This window comes from Patiria miniata, unplaced genomic scaffold, assembly GCF_015706575.1.
Source record: "Patiria miniata isolate m_02_andy unplaced genomic scaffold, ASM1570657v1 HiC_scaffold_24, whole genome shotgun sequence".
NCBI classification, from domain to species: Eukaryota; Metazoa; Echinodermata; class Asteroidea; order Valvatida; family Asterinidae; genus Patiria; species Patiria miniata.
The window spans coordinates 18,349,129-18,366,070 of NW_024037063.1; the positions used below are offsets into that span (position 1 = coordinate 18,349,129).

Genomic DNA, 16,942 nt, shown 5'->3' on the forward strand with positions numbered 1-16,942 from the left:
GATTTTGTGCATAAATAAAGCAGAATTATTATAAGCATAGATTATTTATCATATAGAGGGAGACTCTGAAATAGAACGTGTTTATTATTGGAAGTTTTTAGTTTTCCTTGAACTTTGAAGTTTCAAGATTTGAGAACGTACATTATATTCAGACGTTTTGAAAGTGTAACGAGTGATTTATTCTGCAGATTTTGGAGCTGTTTACAGTTGTATCAGTTATCGATTTATTATCGACGCATTTCTTTTCTCCGTTTCTGATCAATTTAACTTATTTAACAGATCTGTAAGGCCATAAAAAATAATTGTGTGTTTATGGTAACGCCCTGAAAATTATCCAGTTAAGTAGGTCAGAAAATAATTTTATTTTGTAACTTTGTTATTGGTTAGCTTATTTGTTTACTTTAGGTGCTTGTAACAGTATTTTGGGAAAGAACGTTGCAACCTGACGCCACTTTTTTTCCTCATATATCATCTCAAGTAAGGTCAGTCATTGCAGAAATATTGAAAAGACATGAATCTGGGACTGAGAAACATTTCCAATTTTGTTAGGAAATACTTAAAAAATCTTCTTGACTCTCCATAGACTTTGTACACAACCCCTGAAGTGGCGTCAGGTTGCAACATTCTTTCCGTACTCTGTTTAATTAACATGCTTAATTGTTTATTTAATCAATAACACAAACAAAACTCGCATGGGGAAGACTTCATTTTCAAAATATACGTCATTTCAACTTTTTTTTTGCCAAATGTGGCGATAAAAAGTTTGAGGTCAGCAGTTTGGCCACAAAAAAAAAATCAAGATAGGTTGGGTTACCATAAACACAAATTTTTTTTTGGCCTAAACATGGTGAACGTGACCCCAATAATCACTTATTCCAGAAATTTCTGGAGATTTTCTCTGGTATTCTCTTTTTCCTTCTGATTTTAATTTATATCCCAAGTTACATCCCAATTTCTGATTCTGTAACGCCCCTGAATCTTTTACATGAAATTTCCAGTAAAAAAACACCATAATAAGCTTAAATCGTGACTTAATAAACAGGACTCGTTTATACTCGGGAGTCCTGTTTATTACGTCACGATTTACTGTTTTGTTTGCTGCCCCCAACGACGACTTTTACACAAATTGCACGTTCGGGTCGAAACAGGACCTGAAAAACAGCTCTCAAAAGTACCTTTTGTACTCATTTCATGACAGACACAATAGTCGTTTTTATTTCATCACACCTTACATGTAGGCTACATATACCCGAAAAATGACGGAAATGTCTTCGAGCATTCCACAACCTCTTTAATATTTAGACAATTCGGACACCATAGATAACTTTGATAATACGTTACAAATGTATAACCAAGTTTAGTTTTCTGTCCCTCTGAAAAAATAAAATGTTTATCGTACACAGTTACTCAGTATGAGATACCCAGTCCATCAAACTTGTATATTGTGTTAATAAAAGCGAAGAGAAATTGTATATTGTAGTTATTTTTTCAAAGACAGTTTTAAGATGGCTGTGAGGATAGCATGTTCATATTTTCTGTATATCTTTTGAAGTTTTATGTTTAATTTTTTTTTTGGCAAGAGTGATGTACATTAGGGTTGCAGTGCACAGAAAAAATATTTTAGAACACGTTAAATGGGAATGTGTGTACGATTGAACTGTGGGTAAATGTGGCCAGGGTGCTTTTCGTTTTTGATTAAACAGCCCTACAAATGGAGTCCAGATACTAGACCGCCTCACAAAATTCCACAGAAATTACATAAAAACGAGACATCTTAGAAAACCAGTTGAATTTGTGTGTGTTAGTAGCCAGGTCAGTGTGGTACCAAATCAAAATCAAAGTTGTGAAACGTCTATATTTTCATGAAATAAAAACAAATTTTCTCCATGTTTTCCCATAGGTAGCAGTGGGGCCTATAAGTACAAATGAAGTCTAGTATCCCGACTCCATTTATGGATCCAATTTGTACCAGTTGACTAGGTAGCTTGTCATTGGGATAACCTGTAGTTGATGCCAAAAGAATTTCCACTTCATCATGGTCGATACTTTTAAGGTTATTTTTTTCATGGAAATAATGTGTTTGTATGGTAAGAAATATCATAGTCTGAATATTTGCAAAAATGAAGAGAAATTATTGTAATTGAGTACCAAGTTTACTACACAGAGAGTTAGTGTACTTAATGGCATAGTGCGTCAGAAGTTTGATGAGGAAAATTATATAAACATTTGGATCTTAAGAAATCAGAATGATATTGTACATCTTGCATTGTGTAGGATTTTGACAATTTTTTTTACGTAGTCTTATAACTACAGAATGTCATACAAGCAAATAAACATTTTGATCAAAAGATGTTGGAATCAAGCCAAATCTGTTTAGAATTTTGATGAAGTTAGCATTTCAAGCTCGCTAGACAAAAATCTTGTTTTTCATAACTGATGCAGATTTTTGCTTCTTGTTGTAGCACTGAACACTAGTTATTCCTGGAAAACGTACCTTAATCAAAAATGTGGGGATTAAAATATACAAGAAAAATGTTGCAATGGAAAGCTTCAATTTGATTTTAATAAAGAGAGTTCACTCATGCCATATTTTAATGTCTGTATTCTTGGTTTTGATTCAGTAGCGGATCTGGGTGTCGATTTGGGGGGGGGGGGGGTTCAGAGAGTACGATACAGTACAGAAGCGGGGGCCCCCGGGTTCGATTCCTGACAAGAGAAGAGTCGATTGATGGCTCAAAAAGTTCAATTTGCACAGCGTTAATCTTACAGTTGTTTTTAACAAAATGACTTTCCTGCGAGTGCAAGATGAAATTTTCTCAATATTTATACACATAATGGATTTTTTGGACTAATGGGATAAGTTTTGCCCCAAATGTTCAACTCATTATTTCCTTTGAAAGGCACATAATGTCCACTGACAAGATTGAGGAATGTATTTGAAGGGCCCAGACAAAGCCAAGTCGGGAATGCATAATTTTGAAAAAATCCAAATTGTTCACTGATTTTGCCACAGAGTTTTAAAAGCAATTTTTCTCTTTTTTTTCAAAAGGACTTTCTGACTTTCTCAGGAATGCGTTGCAGAGATGCCGAAGAATATTCTGAGCTAGTATCAAGTAATTCATTTTTTTTCAGCAAACATTGAAACATTGCAAGGGGTTAAGCTTGCAGTATGAATGACATTTTGAAAAGAAAAAAATAACACAGGAATACATTGTTGCAAGACAAGCATATTTCAACAATCATACACCCAATATTCTTATGATTTCGGCCAAGATGATTTTTTTTTCTTTAAAAAAATTTATTTTATTTTCGACACATTATAACTCTGAAAGGCACTTGTGTACAGGAAACTTAGTCACACACTGAAATAAAAACAGTGAATTTGGGTCAGAAAATCTGAATTATGTTACAGCGGCTGCCAAACGAACATTTATCTGAATATCCAAAAAATCACACAGACTTATATAATTGGCATTTGTCAATAAAATCGACCATATTTTATACACAAAAGTAGTACAATGTCATACACAAAAAGTAATAAATCTTAAGTGGTTAGTGTTGTGAAAACATGTAAATCCCGACGGTACTTGGGTGGTCGTGTATAAAGTCGTTAAAGTTTCTCTGCAAAATTAACATGCCTTCTACATGTTAGCAACGACTGACCAACATTTAAGTTAAACATTGTATCAAAAGTGGTGTTAATATACTGCATTCTACCAAAAACATCCATTCATTTCAATTTGTTTCATGAATAAAAATCCTAAATGGAATCACCCTACATGTTAAGTTTGAAAAGATTACCAATTGAATAAAAATCAAGGTGATGTGTAAAAAGTCACAATACTGCATTTTCCAAGGCACTTCTATACAATGTATACATTTTGCATATATTATATTTGGTTACAAGAAAAGTTAGCCTCACACACATAACCATTCACAATCAATTACACACAAAAAATGCATTTTGTTGAATGAAATTCAACAAATTATTTCACCTACTTTAAGTTGGCATCGAAACAAATCTTACATTTAGTTTCTTAAAGGAATATACAACATTTGCTTTTCCTGTAATTTTCAGAAAGGATGGATTTGGGGGTTAGTATTTTATAGCAAATTGTTACTTTGACATGTTTTGTGTTCATAAATGCTGGAAAACAAAGACAAAAATGCTGTTATTGTAGTCTGGTTCCCTGACCCTACTTCAGATGAAGCAGATGTCGGGGAATGGTCAGGTCAGGGAACCAGACTAGCTGGCTTGCACCTGTTTACAGGTGTGTAACCGATTGCAAACAAAATGTGGACTAACTCAATTTTGTAAATTGGGGGCCTTATTTGAATAAAGTTAGTTTTTCCAACGATAGTCGGCCGACCATTTCCAACGATAGTCGGCTGACCATCGTTGGAAATTGATACAAAAATTCCACTATTCTTGAAAATGACAGCACACCAGGTGCCATGATTTCACAGGATGCTTGAGACTATTATTCACTTACAGTCAAGTAAGGTATTTCATAATAATTTGGTAGTTTTGTTTTTGATGTTTGCAAATGTTGTATATTACCTTTAACAGTGGTTAAATTAAGTACAAAAACACAGCACACCATTTCAATATCACCGTTGAAGTGTCAAGCAAACACAGGACACTGTACAACAAATTTAATAGTAACAGAAATCACTGTCATATTCACACCTCTGTCATAGATGGTCATTAATGACTCTTTCATTCAACATGTGCCACCATTGCATGTATGTCATTGTCCCTGACTGTCATTTTGGTGCCATATTTCTTCAAGGCACATCACTGTCACGGATTGTCATAAACGTCAATTTCATTTAACCTGTCCCACCACTAGGTGAAATGTCATTGTCCCCAACTGTCATTTTGGTGACGTTTTTCCTCAGGGATGTCACTGTGCCTGTTTGCCTTTTGTCTTAAAAATAGTGACCTTACTTATTGTCAAAAAAGTGAAAATTAAATATCCCACCACTAGGTGACATGTCATTGTCCCCAACTGTCATTTTGATGACATTTTTCCTCAGGGATGTCACTATGCCTTGTTGCCTTTTGTCTTACAATTAGTTACATTATTTACTGTCAAAAATTAATTAGTGTCCCGATTATTCACCCTGTACCACCACTAGGTGTCACATCATTGTCCTTGACTGTCATCTTGGTGACATTCTTCCTCAAGGCCGTCATTGTTCCTTTTTGTCTTTTCACTGGTGATGTTGACCGTGATCTTGTAGTACGTGTTGGGCTGGTGGGGTGGGTGGGGCTATGGGGTTGACGAGGGGGCGACGTTGACTGTGACATGTGACGATTGATGGAACTGGAGACGCAGTCGCTGTACAACAAGGTCATTCTACGCTGAGATGCCAGAGGCATGATGGGACGGCTGTGACGGCATTTGTCGAAGATCTCTAAAACTATGTCTGTAAAAAAAGACCAAAAAAGTTCAAATCTGACTTCAAAAATGATTTAATAACCCGAAACAAGATGAGGCTGATTGCATGGAGACTTGACTTGTTGCCTACACATATATCATGAAAGTACATGAAACAAGCGGCGCCAGACTAATGCACATGCAAACCTACTCCCAGAAATTCACAAGTGACAGTCAATGGGATAGGTAACCAGTCTAATTCACAAGTGACAGTCAATGGGATAGGTAACCAGTCTAATTCACAAGTGACAGTCAATGGGATAGGTAGCCAGTCTAATTCACAAGTGACAGTCAGTCAGTGAGATAGGTAACCAGTCTAATTCACAAGTGACAGTCAGTCAGTGAGATAGGTAACCAGTTTAATTCACAAGTGACAGTCAGTCAATGGGATAGGTAACCAGTCTAATTCACAAGTGACAGTCAGTCAATGGGATAGGTAACCAGTCTAATTCACAAGTGACAGTCAGTCAATGGGACAGGTAACCAGTCTAATTCACAAGTGACAGTCAGTCAATGGGACAGGTAACCAGTCTAATTCACAAGTGGCAGGCAGTGGAATAGGTAACCAGTCTAATTCACATGTTGCAGTCAGTCAGTGGGATAGGTAACCAGTCTAATTCACATGTTGCAGTCAGTCAGTCAGTCAATGGAATCAGCACAAATGAAAAGCTATTCCAGAATCGTCAGAACATCAGGACTTTGAGACCGCACCAATTATTCCTGCTTATGGTTTTGACTTCAAGTTACCTCCAGATCTACAGAGACTGGCACAAAGGGCACATAGATTGCCAAAGTGCCAAGAAAGAAACAACAGCAACAACAACAACAACAACAACAGACGCAAAGAGGACTGCAGAGTGGATCTTACTATAAATTCAATACAGGTTTGTGTGTTGCAAAAGTTGTATCCTGATGGCACTTTTTTTCCCATCATATATCAACTCACTGAAGGTCAGTCGTTTTCAAAAATGTGGCAAAGACATGAATCTGGGACCGAGAAACATTTCCAATTTTGTTAGAAAATAGGTGTACATTTAGCCGGCCCCTCGACACTCCATAGACTTTGTACACAACCAATAAAGTGGCGTCTGGATACTACATTCTTTTACAAATGAATACTTTGCGATTATACAGTGTATTGAATAAAATCTATTGCTATGTGATTAAGAATGAGTGTGTTTCTTACCGAGCGTTTCATGTACGATGGGTGGGATCTGATTTCTCAGTGTCTCACAGTTTGTGTGTAGCGCGGGATTAACGTTCACTTCCAACAGATACACCTACAAACAAAGAAAGTTTAGCAATCAAATCGTCGTGTCCGTGCAACAAGGTCCTATCTCCTAAAATGGCGTGTGACGTCATGTACGTGAAATGGAGTTTTCAATGTCAAAAGGTCGTATCTCGCTTAAAATAACCCGAATGTACACACAAAGTCAATGGACGTCGCGATACGCGAGATATGAACTGGCTGCACGGAGCCTATTCGCGCGAGATACGACTTTGTTGCAGAATGGAGTTACGACCTTGGCCAAGTTCGGGCAAGGACCATTAGTCAACTAGTGGTTGATTTGTGACGCGGCTATTGGTTACCAGTGATGCAACCAGCCCCAGTAGGTTGGTTCCAAATAGTCGACTAGCGTAGTCAACCATCGTCGACTAGACAGAGTTCGGGCTAACTTTAGTCAAACTAGGGTTAACCAATGGTGAACAACAGTTCTTGCGCGAACTTGCCCTTAGTTGCACTGATGCAACGAAAAACAAAATGGGCTCCGATCGTATGATGTCAAAGTACCACATAACCATCCTGTTTCCCAGTGATCGTCCACCATTGTAGTAGGCAAGCGTTTGGTTAGCAACTTCATTGTGCATTGTAAACACGACACTAGGGCAGGGTTCGACCTTTATTTATTTTTTTTCACTAGCTAGCCGGGCTACTGAAACAGTAACTAGCCCGAGGGCATTTTCACTAGCCCGCATGTTTTTCTTTTATAAGAGTGTCTCATAAAATGTGCACACATGTAAAACGTGTATCCTGAGGCAATCCTGTCAGTGTTTTAAATAAAAAGAATAATTTAACCCTAGACACAAATTGATACAGGTTTGCTTTCTGAAATTAATGATTTATTTCTTCCTGTCCTTTCATCTTTGCCGCAGCCCAGTAATGTTTGACTCGCCAGCTGGGCTATTTAAGGAATAGTTTGACTAGCCCGCTGCTGTTTTGACTAGCATTTGGCTAGCGGGCTACCGCTAAAGTCAAATCCTGCACTAGAGTGGGCAATGTAGGGGCTGTGGATGTTTGTGTTTGCCTAAGATACACATTTCTTGGGTTCTATACAGACCATTATAGGAACAGAAACCTTCACGGAAAAATCTCAAAAATTCCAGATTTTAAAACGAATTTCTAAAATATTCTCATCACCGTTCCTTAGGCCAAAAAAAAAAGTCTCCGGTTTCTGGTATGGAGCTTGCCCAAAAAGTGGTGCGGCGACGCGGCTTTATTTTTTTTTTACCTGACTTTTTTGCTTCAAATGTCGGCTGATGACTGCAAATGGTGCCCAACTAAACTTAGTGCAAATATATGGGAGTCCAGAGAGGCCACATAAAACTTATTCTCGACCATAACCCAATCTAAAAACACGTTAAAATTGTGCAGCAGCAGGATTCCAGTCAAACCAGTGAGTTTGGCGGTTTTGAGACATCATCTTTCATTGAAAAAAAAACTTTTTCATTTTGCCGACGCGCATGGCTACGGCGACGCGCGCGCATACCAGAAACCGGAGACTTTTTTTTTTGGCCTTAGTTACCTTCATGTTTTCGTCCAATAGGAAATCAAAGCCCAGAAGGTCAAAGTATCCCAGCTTGCATTGCAGTTTATTCTTGACGGAATTAAAGCAATGCGTCATAATCTGCGTCATACGTTTCTGTGAGGAAAAATACAAAGAGTATTATTTTCAACACCGGAATAAATCTCTGTCTTCTGATTGGTGGTTCGTTGATCACATGTCATTGAATTATTCATCCCGACCCTCGACCTAGTCTATGAAATAGACCCTTGTGATTTGCTGATTAATTATGCAAGACAAACACCTTTTGACCTCTAGATTTTGACCAATCAGGGGGCGCTTTCTGTATCGGGTCTCGTCATGAATATAGATCTATAAATAAAACCTAGACACGCTGTGAATGGAGCAAAAAAGTCTGCGGTCATGCGCTCTGTAAAGATATGTTACGCGATATGCCGGCAATAATAGAGCCGGCAAATCACGGTCATGTCTAGGTTTTGTAGATCCATGCCCGCCCGGCGCCCGTTGTTGTATTTCAAAAACACTGCATCCAAATTGACCAATCACACTTTTATTCCTGATTTGGGAATGAAATGACGTCACGATTGAGTAAAGTCGACTGTGAATGGCTGGCGCGCGGCGTATCCCTGTGGAATAAAAGCACACACCTCAAACATGGCTGCAGTGCAAATCACCTATAAGTGGCCGACTTACAGTGAACTGGTTCAGTACCCAATCCTTAGGTAATCCTTTGTCCTTAGCCATCACGTTGATGTGATCGTTGAATCGTTCCATGCTCCATACAGTGTCCTCTTTAACGTCCTGGTAGCCTGGGTTCTTCTTCTGTACAAACTGTGATTAAAGGACAAGGAGGATTCAGGCTATAAAACCATGGGCCAGTTCAAACTCAGCGCGAAAGCAAACAAGAATACAAACGTGTGATGTCAAGGCAAATATCTCCACCTATGCAGCTGTATGATACACGAACCATCACATTGTCTAAGAGAGTTAGGATTGAATTATCTCAAGTACTTCTGTAAGGTTGAATATAACGTAAATGACAGTATAAGTGTTTAACTCGTTAGCACATGTACTACATTGTATTACACTGTGTTTATTCTATGATAAATCATTAAACCACACAGTACCGGGGTGGTTTTGGGCAGTACAGGGAGTAACAGGCAGGGCAGTTTGGGGCGGTACAGGGAGTAACAGGCAGGGTGGTTTGGGGCAGTACAGGGAGTAACAGGCAGGGCGGTTTGGGGCAGTACAGGGAGTAACAGGCAGGGTGATTTGGGGCAGTACAGGGAGTAACAGGCAGGGTGGTTGGGGCGGTACAGGGAGTAACAGGCAGGGTGATTTGGGGCAGTACAGGGAGTAACAGGCAGGGTGGTTTGGGGCAGTACAGGGAGTAACAGGCAGGGTGATTTGGGGCAGTACAGGGAGTAACAGGCAGGGTGGTTGGGGCGGTACAGGGAGTAACAGGCAGGGTGATTTGGGGCAGTACAGGGAGTAACAGGCAGGGTGGTTTGGGGCAGTACAGGGAATAACAGGCAGGGTAGTTTGGGGCAGTACAGGGAGTAACAGGCAGGGTGGTTTGGGGCAGTACAGGGAGTAACAGGCAGGGTGATTTGGGACAGTACAGGGAGTAACAGGCAGGGTGGTTTGGGGCAGTACAGAGAGTAACAGGCAGGGTAGTTTGGGGCAGTACAGGGAGTAACAGGCAGGGTGGTTTGGGGCAGTACAGGGAGTAACAGGTAGGGCGGCTTGGGCTGTACAGGGAGTAACAGGCACGGCAGTTTGGGGCGGTACAGGGAGAAACAGGCAGGGCAGTTTTGGGCGGTACAGGGTTTAGTTATCCATGTACCTGATTGGTCAGATGAAGTGTTAAGTCATCACTGGTTGGATCATAAGAGTCACATGACAGGCGTAGGTAACCGGAGTGATAGAATACGATGTATGGCGTAGTGCATGCTATCAGCATGTATGCACGCACGTCAAACTTCTTCCCGTCCAAGAGAAGTGGGTTAGGTACATATCTGATGGAAAATTAATTTTAAATTAATAAAATAAATTTCTTGTTATCCTAAGACACTTCTTTCAAAGGCTAATACATAGCTAAATATTTCATGACATACTCTGACTGTGTGCCAAATGTAATCAAACATTTTTATCATCAAATGAACAATCTAATCACCAATCTGCTGTACAGGGTGAGTAAAAAAAGTGGAACCCAAACCCCCAAATTATATTTCATATTTAAAGAAATATATGTAGCACCAAATATACTAATCAATGGAAAGCCAATTTCATAAGCTACTTTTAGATGAAAAAAATGACTGCAATTGCTCAATCCGTTCAAAAAATATCACCATTTAATCACAATGACCCTAAAACCTCTTTCGTCCAAAAATGCGATTTCAAGAATCGTCGTCACAAATGTCTTCAAACATCAGCAGCGATAAAACCTCAGTTTAAAAGTTAAAAACATTCAACGAAGTCCTTTTGAAGGCCCGTCTTTTCAAAAAAGGGGATTTTATGACTCATATTGTTTGCCTAACCTGGGTTGTTAATAAAAATATTGTGTACTACAGTTGTTGACAGTTGATGAAGTAAACTACTCTGTGTCATTTACTTTGTTGTTCGAAACAAAGAGATTACACAATACATTTCTTTTTTGGACGAAACAGGTTTTAGGGTCACTGCGTTTAAATGGTGATATTCTCTGAACTGATTGAGCAAGTTTAGTATTTTTTCATCTAAAAGTAGCTAATGAATTGGCTTTCCAGTCATGATTATTTTTGGTGCTACATATTTTTTTAAATATGAAATATAATTTTTGGGGTTTGGGTTCTGCTTTTTTGACTAGCCCTGTATTTTAATTCCTATGAATTTCTTTGTATAGCCTCACCCAGAAGGCCCCCCCCCCCCCCCGTGACCACAAAGTGGATTAACCTTTATTGCATATAATTATACACTACATGGGATTAAGAGCCTCTTAAGCTGATTACAGCCTCATTCTCAACTGTGGATTAGAGCCCTCCTTCTCCACCATGGCAGGATCTCTATTGTTTATAGTTACTGACATACTTTCTCAAGTGGGTTACTCTTTGTTATTAACCCTAACTCCCTAGCATGATTTACTAGGAACCATACCCATCCTGGCAAATTCCAACACCATATGGGAAACTGCACACACATATTTCTGACTTTGATTCTGGAGGTGTGCCAACCTAATGTAAAAGATTGTCAGTTTAGGGGTACCCATCCAGACAGATTCCATACATGCTGTTGGGGTTTGATGGGTTGAGTTCTGTTAGGGTTAAGGATTTCCTTTGTGTTAGCTCCTGCACTATAAAAACTTCTAGGTGCCTTCGTCCTGTTTGGACTTTGATACTGGGCGTCGGCCTTGTATGTTGTTGTGTAATTTTGTGTAATAATAATCGTAGTGCTTATGTAGCGCTTTCCATCGTATCAACAATCTCAAAGCGCTTTACAATTATTACCCCGTTCATCAGGCCATGGGACCACGCGGCAGCCGATATCAGCGCTCAATCGGTCCTCAACCCTCACAGGTACCCATTTATACTCCTGGGTGGAGAGAGGCAGTTACCCAAGGGCACAAACACCATGTTCCTGGCAGGATTCGAACCCATGCACCATCGTGAGTGAGTCAAACACCGTAACCACTGGACCATGGCGTTCTATGCGCTGAGTGCCAGTAGGCCTGCACTGCTATGGCTGGGTCACAAAACGTAAGTTTCTGTAGTATCATTTACTCCCCTCCAACTGCTTTTATTTTTTGTCATCAATAAATTCAGGCCTTGCAAAATTTAAAAAATGTAGTTGCCCTTCGGGCAGGGGTGTTTGAAATCTGGTTGCCTGAATTTCATTTTCAGTTGCCCGATAAAAATGGCCGATTAATTACACTTGCATGGTATATATTATCGCCCGCGGCAAACTGGAATGAAAAAATTTGTAGCTACCCTGCCGCTTAACTCCCGAAGAAGTAACGCACTTACGGAGTTGGGTTATCAGGGAATCAAACAACGTGCAACTGCGTCGTGTCATGTGGACACCATTTTTTTTTCTTGGTTTGAATTTTTTATATTTTTATTGGTAAGTGTCACCATTGGATATTAAATAAAACAAAGGCAAAAACTCAGAAAAAAAAAGAAAGAAAATGGGGAGGTGGATTATAGAGTCCGTCACAGTTCCAAAGCACAACGTAGCGCCAGTTATAAAGCACTAGTGTGATGTTGGTAATATACGCATGAAGCAATAACGGGTACCAGCCAAAATGGAACAGTGGTCAATCTCAATCAATTACGTGCGCGAAACGTCGCTGCATGATGTAGCCGGACCGTACGTCCGGCTACATCATGCAGTGACGTTTCGCGTACGTAATGCGTGTCTCCAATAATATTATGATCGGACCACTGTACACCATGTACCATGTGTGCAGAGCGCAGGTGCCATACACAAGTACACAGCTACGGCCGGCCATGCATGATTGCAAAACGGTGACAGCGCAGCAGGGAGTACAAAATGTCGATATTATCATGATTATTGTTCGACGCTGTGCACATGTATGGATTCTGGAACTTTCGAAAATCCCATGGACTAAAATAAAGTCTAAAAAATTGTGAGTATTGGTGAAAAAAAGTGGTTACCCGTCGGGCAGGCAACCTGGAACTTTTACTTGTCCGACAAAATATTTTGGTTGTCCTGGGATGTCGACAACTGATTTTGCGAGCCCTGAAATTATTGGGAAAACTATTTTGTTTTCTAGGTTCACTTTCTTTGGTTGTCCAAAATGGGACGCCGTTACAATATATGGAGAGTTTGGACTCCGTTGAATAGATGACGTGCAGACTAGTGTTATCCCCCATCCCCTTAACTGACCCCTAGTTGACCTTTGACCCCTAGTTGACCTTTGACCCCTAGTTGATCTTTGACCTCATACCTTTGGATCATTCTGGACTGGTTCCCTTTACGTGGTATCATATTCGCGCCACTTTCTTCCATGAGCTGGTACTTGCGTTGGATGTCAGTGATATCCTTCACCAGGTAGATGCCTTTTCCTTGGTTCATGCTGTTGGGTTTACTGATCCAAATGTCTCCATCTTAGTAACGAGAAGAAAAACGAAAAACCATTTCAAATTGTAATAAATTGTTTACTTCATTATATTAACCATTCGCGCCGGGATTATTTTGACAAGAACAGAACGAGGTGCGGGATTTATTTTCACTTGACCTCAAGCCAGGCGGGTTGAAGCCATCACCCTCGGGCAGCACACTCATTTTTCCGGCCTCGCTCGCTGCGAGCGGGTTATTGACAGATATTTCCGGCCTCGCTCCCTGCGTGTTTATCCATTTTGGCGCTTGAAATGACGTCATTGTTCCGACCAAAAATCGGTTCACTTACGTTTCAAGATTGCGGAAAGGTAACAAGTTTTAGCAGACGAAGTTACTTTGTTACCACAAGGGATTTTAACAGTGGGTTTGTACAGTCGGTTGGGTATTAGGTGATATAACAATTATTACTTTGTCTAGGGAGAAATCGCCCAAATTTGCTTGTAAATCGGGTAAAACTGACTAAAGAATTTGTATTCCCATGGTAGTGATAATGGTCTGCTCACCGACATGTTTGTTTATAAAGTGACGTCACGGAAAATGTTTTGGTCAGGCATTTTCGCAGATGTTTCACGTCATGCCTGTGACGTTGGAAACATGTTCCAGGCCAAGGGCCGCCAAAACGCGGCCTTGCGGTTTAACTTTAGAACAACAATTGAAACTAAAGTGAATAAAAATGAAATTAACAAATTAACTGTCATAATAAAAGTCAGCGGAGAACCAGCTGCAAGCAAACTACATCTAATGAAAAGTTAGCTGGTAACCTGCAAACATTTCCTCACCTTGATGCACCTGATAGAAAGCTTCCCTATCTGCCTTGTTGTCAAGGTTATAAGACTCCGGGTAGAAATCCTCCATCTTGAGTAACCGACTACTCCTCCCTCGCTGCATCCTCTGGTTGATGCGCTCATACTCACGCAGTGTCTCCAGGAGACCCACCTTGGTTGCTAGGTAACCGGTGTTTGGGATGCGGTTAACTAGCTGCTCTCCTGGGAAAGGGCAAATCAAGTGGGATTCATACAAAGCAATTTTGTACAAATGTTTATGTTCAAACTGAAGTATTTTTCTTTCTTTTTTTAACTTGCTGATCAGTGTTGAAAGCAAGGATACAATTTTGCTCACGCAAACGTTAGTGTTAAAGTTAGCTGGGCCCCTGTGAATGTGCCAACTCCAAGCGCAACGAAAATGCCATCGAAACCTTTTTGTCTAAATGGCAGCACCCTGTGTTACAAGTGTGACTGAGTGAAAATCTTCAAAAGTTTATTGCCACTAAAAGTGAAACTTCACCGATGATATTTTCAGTTATTAGAGATTTGTGATGCAGAAAATGGCAAATTTGAGCTCAGACAGCTCATTGTGTGTGAGACGGCCATCTTGGAAACATAGTGAATAACTTGTGAAAGGTAGTGGTACTTTCCTCGCCTTCCACCACTGTGACCGGGGTTCGAATCCCGTCTGGGCCAATATGTGGATTGGGTTTTCAGTCCCTGCCTGATTCCGTGGGTTTTCCCCAGAATGTTCTTCTAGGCTTTTCCTCCCGCCTCTAAAACTGTAATTTCTTCTCAATGTCTTCTCTCCACAGGTTTCTTCAGGGCGCTTTTGAGGAATCCTTGGTTTCATTACCAGAAATGATTAATAATAAAAATAATAATTTCACCTTTGTTGTTAATGTTCGCCAAATGCTAAAAAACATTAGCATTGTTTGCATAAGTGGAAACACCCCATATTTAACAATCTTGAAATCACTGATAACTTATTAACCAACGTTTGTTTTAATTTAAGGTTCAACAAAGAAATTGACTGGAGCGGGGTTTGAACCTGCAACCTCCGGATTGCCGTTCTGGTGCTCTTCCAACTGAGCCAGGATATTGAAAAATTGGGGAACCGCCAACATAGGGCTGGATAGCTCAGTTGGTGGAGCACCGGAACGGCAATCCGGAGGTCACAGGTTCAAACCCCGCCCCAGTCAATTTCTTTGTTCAACGTTAAAATAATTATGATGCTGCTCATCAGTTTTCCTATGTGGTTTCTTTGAAAACAATTTGTTTTGTAAGAACTTTCTGTTCTCTGTATTAGTCAATTTTTTTACCAACCTGCTTTGAACGAATGGTAGTTTATGTGTGATTTCAGCTCAACCCATTTCAGTTTGTAGTTTTCACTTGTCCTGTCGTGAATTCGCCGCCAGCCTTTAGCCAGAAGTGGCCCCTCAACTCTGCACAATTATAAATTAAAAATTTAAAAAAAAATGATAGGATTAATTTACTTTTTGCAACTGCTTTATTTTAATAATAATAATGTAATATTATTGTAGTGCTTATATGGTACTTTATTCCAAAGTTCTCAAGCGCTTCACAATTATTACAACAGCTCGAGATCAGCGCAATCTGGTCTCTACCTTCACAGGTACCCAGTTATACTCCTGGGTGGAGAGAGGCAATTGTAGTAAAGTGCCTTACCCAAGCAATTCCATGGAAATATAAACCTCAATGCCAAAACTTCAAAAAATCCAAATGCCACAAATGAAACATGTATATCATATTGAAGCTTATTATCTGTATTTTATTGAAATACACTTTATTTCTAGTTAACTTTTTTAGCACTGTTCAACAGTTCAAATGTTACTTTTTAACAGAAAAATTAATTAGTAAGTAAACAAACAAAAATCTACTTTTCTGAGTACGTCCGACACCATGGTGTTTCAAGTCGATTTCTAATACAACAAGAAATTGAAATTATTGCAGTAACTAACTGATACGTTTTACCAGAATTAAAATCCACTTTATAATTCCAACATTTATTATGCATACTGCTGAATTGTCAAAATGAAGTCAGATACCGTGAAACTGCCCCAATCCATACTTACAGTGCTACCCCATTTGCTCCTCCTATGTAGAATGCCGGTCCTATCTCCCTCGCCACACCACTCCTTGGTGACGTTACGCTCTTAGGTCCTTGGTCCGGTAAACCATCACCATCTCTTCCCTTACCTCCGCTGCTCTTCTGTGATGAGGATTGGTCCGTGGACGACTTGGGGTTCTTACGTGTCACATCTTGGAAAATAAGGACATACAGGGTGAGTAAAAAAAAAGAAAAAAAGTCAAGACCATTGTTTTAGTGAAGATCTGCATGTAGCACTTTGAAAATCTAGGATATGAAAGCTCAATTCATAAGCTTTCTTTTACTACAAGAATCATTCAAATCACTCACGAAATATTAAACTTACCGAACACGGATAGTGTTCTTTCAACAAAACCAAAACAAATCACATTTTCATTTTGCTGAAAGAACGCACACCTCTTATGTCATCCGTGGACTTAACTTTAAAACAGTGGTTGTGTTTAAAATTTCGTAACTTGAAAAGTACATTATGAGTGATTTGAATGAATCTTGTATTAAACGAAAGCTTATGAATTAGGCTTTCATACTTTAGATTTTGAAAGTGTTACATGCAGAACTTCGCTAAAACACTAGTCCCAACATTTGGGTTTCTTATTTTTTGACTCACCCTGTAGATTGGGTACGCAAATTATTTTTAGGTCCATTACAAATTTTGTTAAAATTTTCTTTGCTAATTTCTCT

The 16,942-nt window shown here is 39.6% G+C and overlaps 1 protein-coding gene across 1 annotated transcript in view; it reads right to left on the bottom strand.

Moving 5' to 3' along the window:
* Window positions 1-4,526: 4,526 nt before the first annotated feature.
* Window positions 4,527-16,942, bottom strand: part of LOC119732684 (probable beta-tubulin polyglutamylase) — a 42,004-nt gene continuing 29,588 nt past the window's right edge. Inside the window, exons 6-14 of the mRNA XM_038206320.1 lie at window positions 16,227-16,413; window positions 15,457-15,575; window positions 14,146-14,352; window positions 13,194-13,353; window positions 10,095-10,266; window positions 8,942-9,079; window positions 8,249-8,365; window positions 6,631-6,724; window positions 4,527-5,433 (exon numbers count right to left, since the gene is read on the bottom strand). Of these exons, the coding sequence (XP_038062248.1) occupies window positions 5,123-5,433; window positions 6,631-6,724; window positions 8,249-8,365; window positions 8,942-9,079; window positions 10,095-10,266; window positions 13,194-13,353; window positions 14,146-14,352; window positions 15,457-15,575; window positions 16,227-16,413 (1,505 nt within the window). The 3' untranslated portion in view covers window positions 4,527-5,122. The remainder of the gene's footprint in view (window positions 5,434-6,630; window positions 6,725-8,248; window positions 8,366-8,941; window positions 9,080-10,094; window positions 10,267-13,193; window positions 13,354-14,145; window positions 14,353-15,456; window positions 15,576-16,226; window positions 16,414-16,942) is intronic.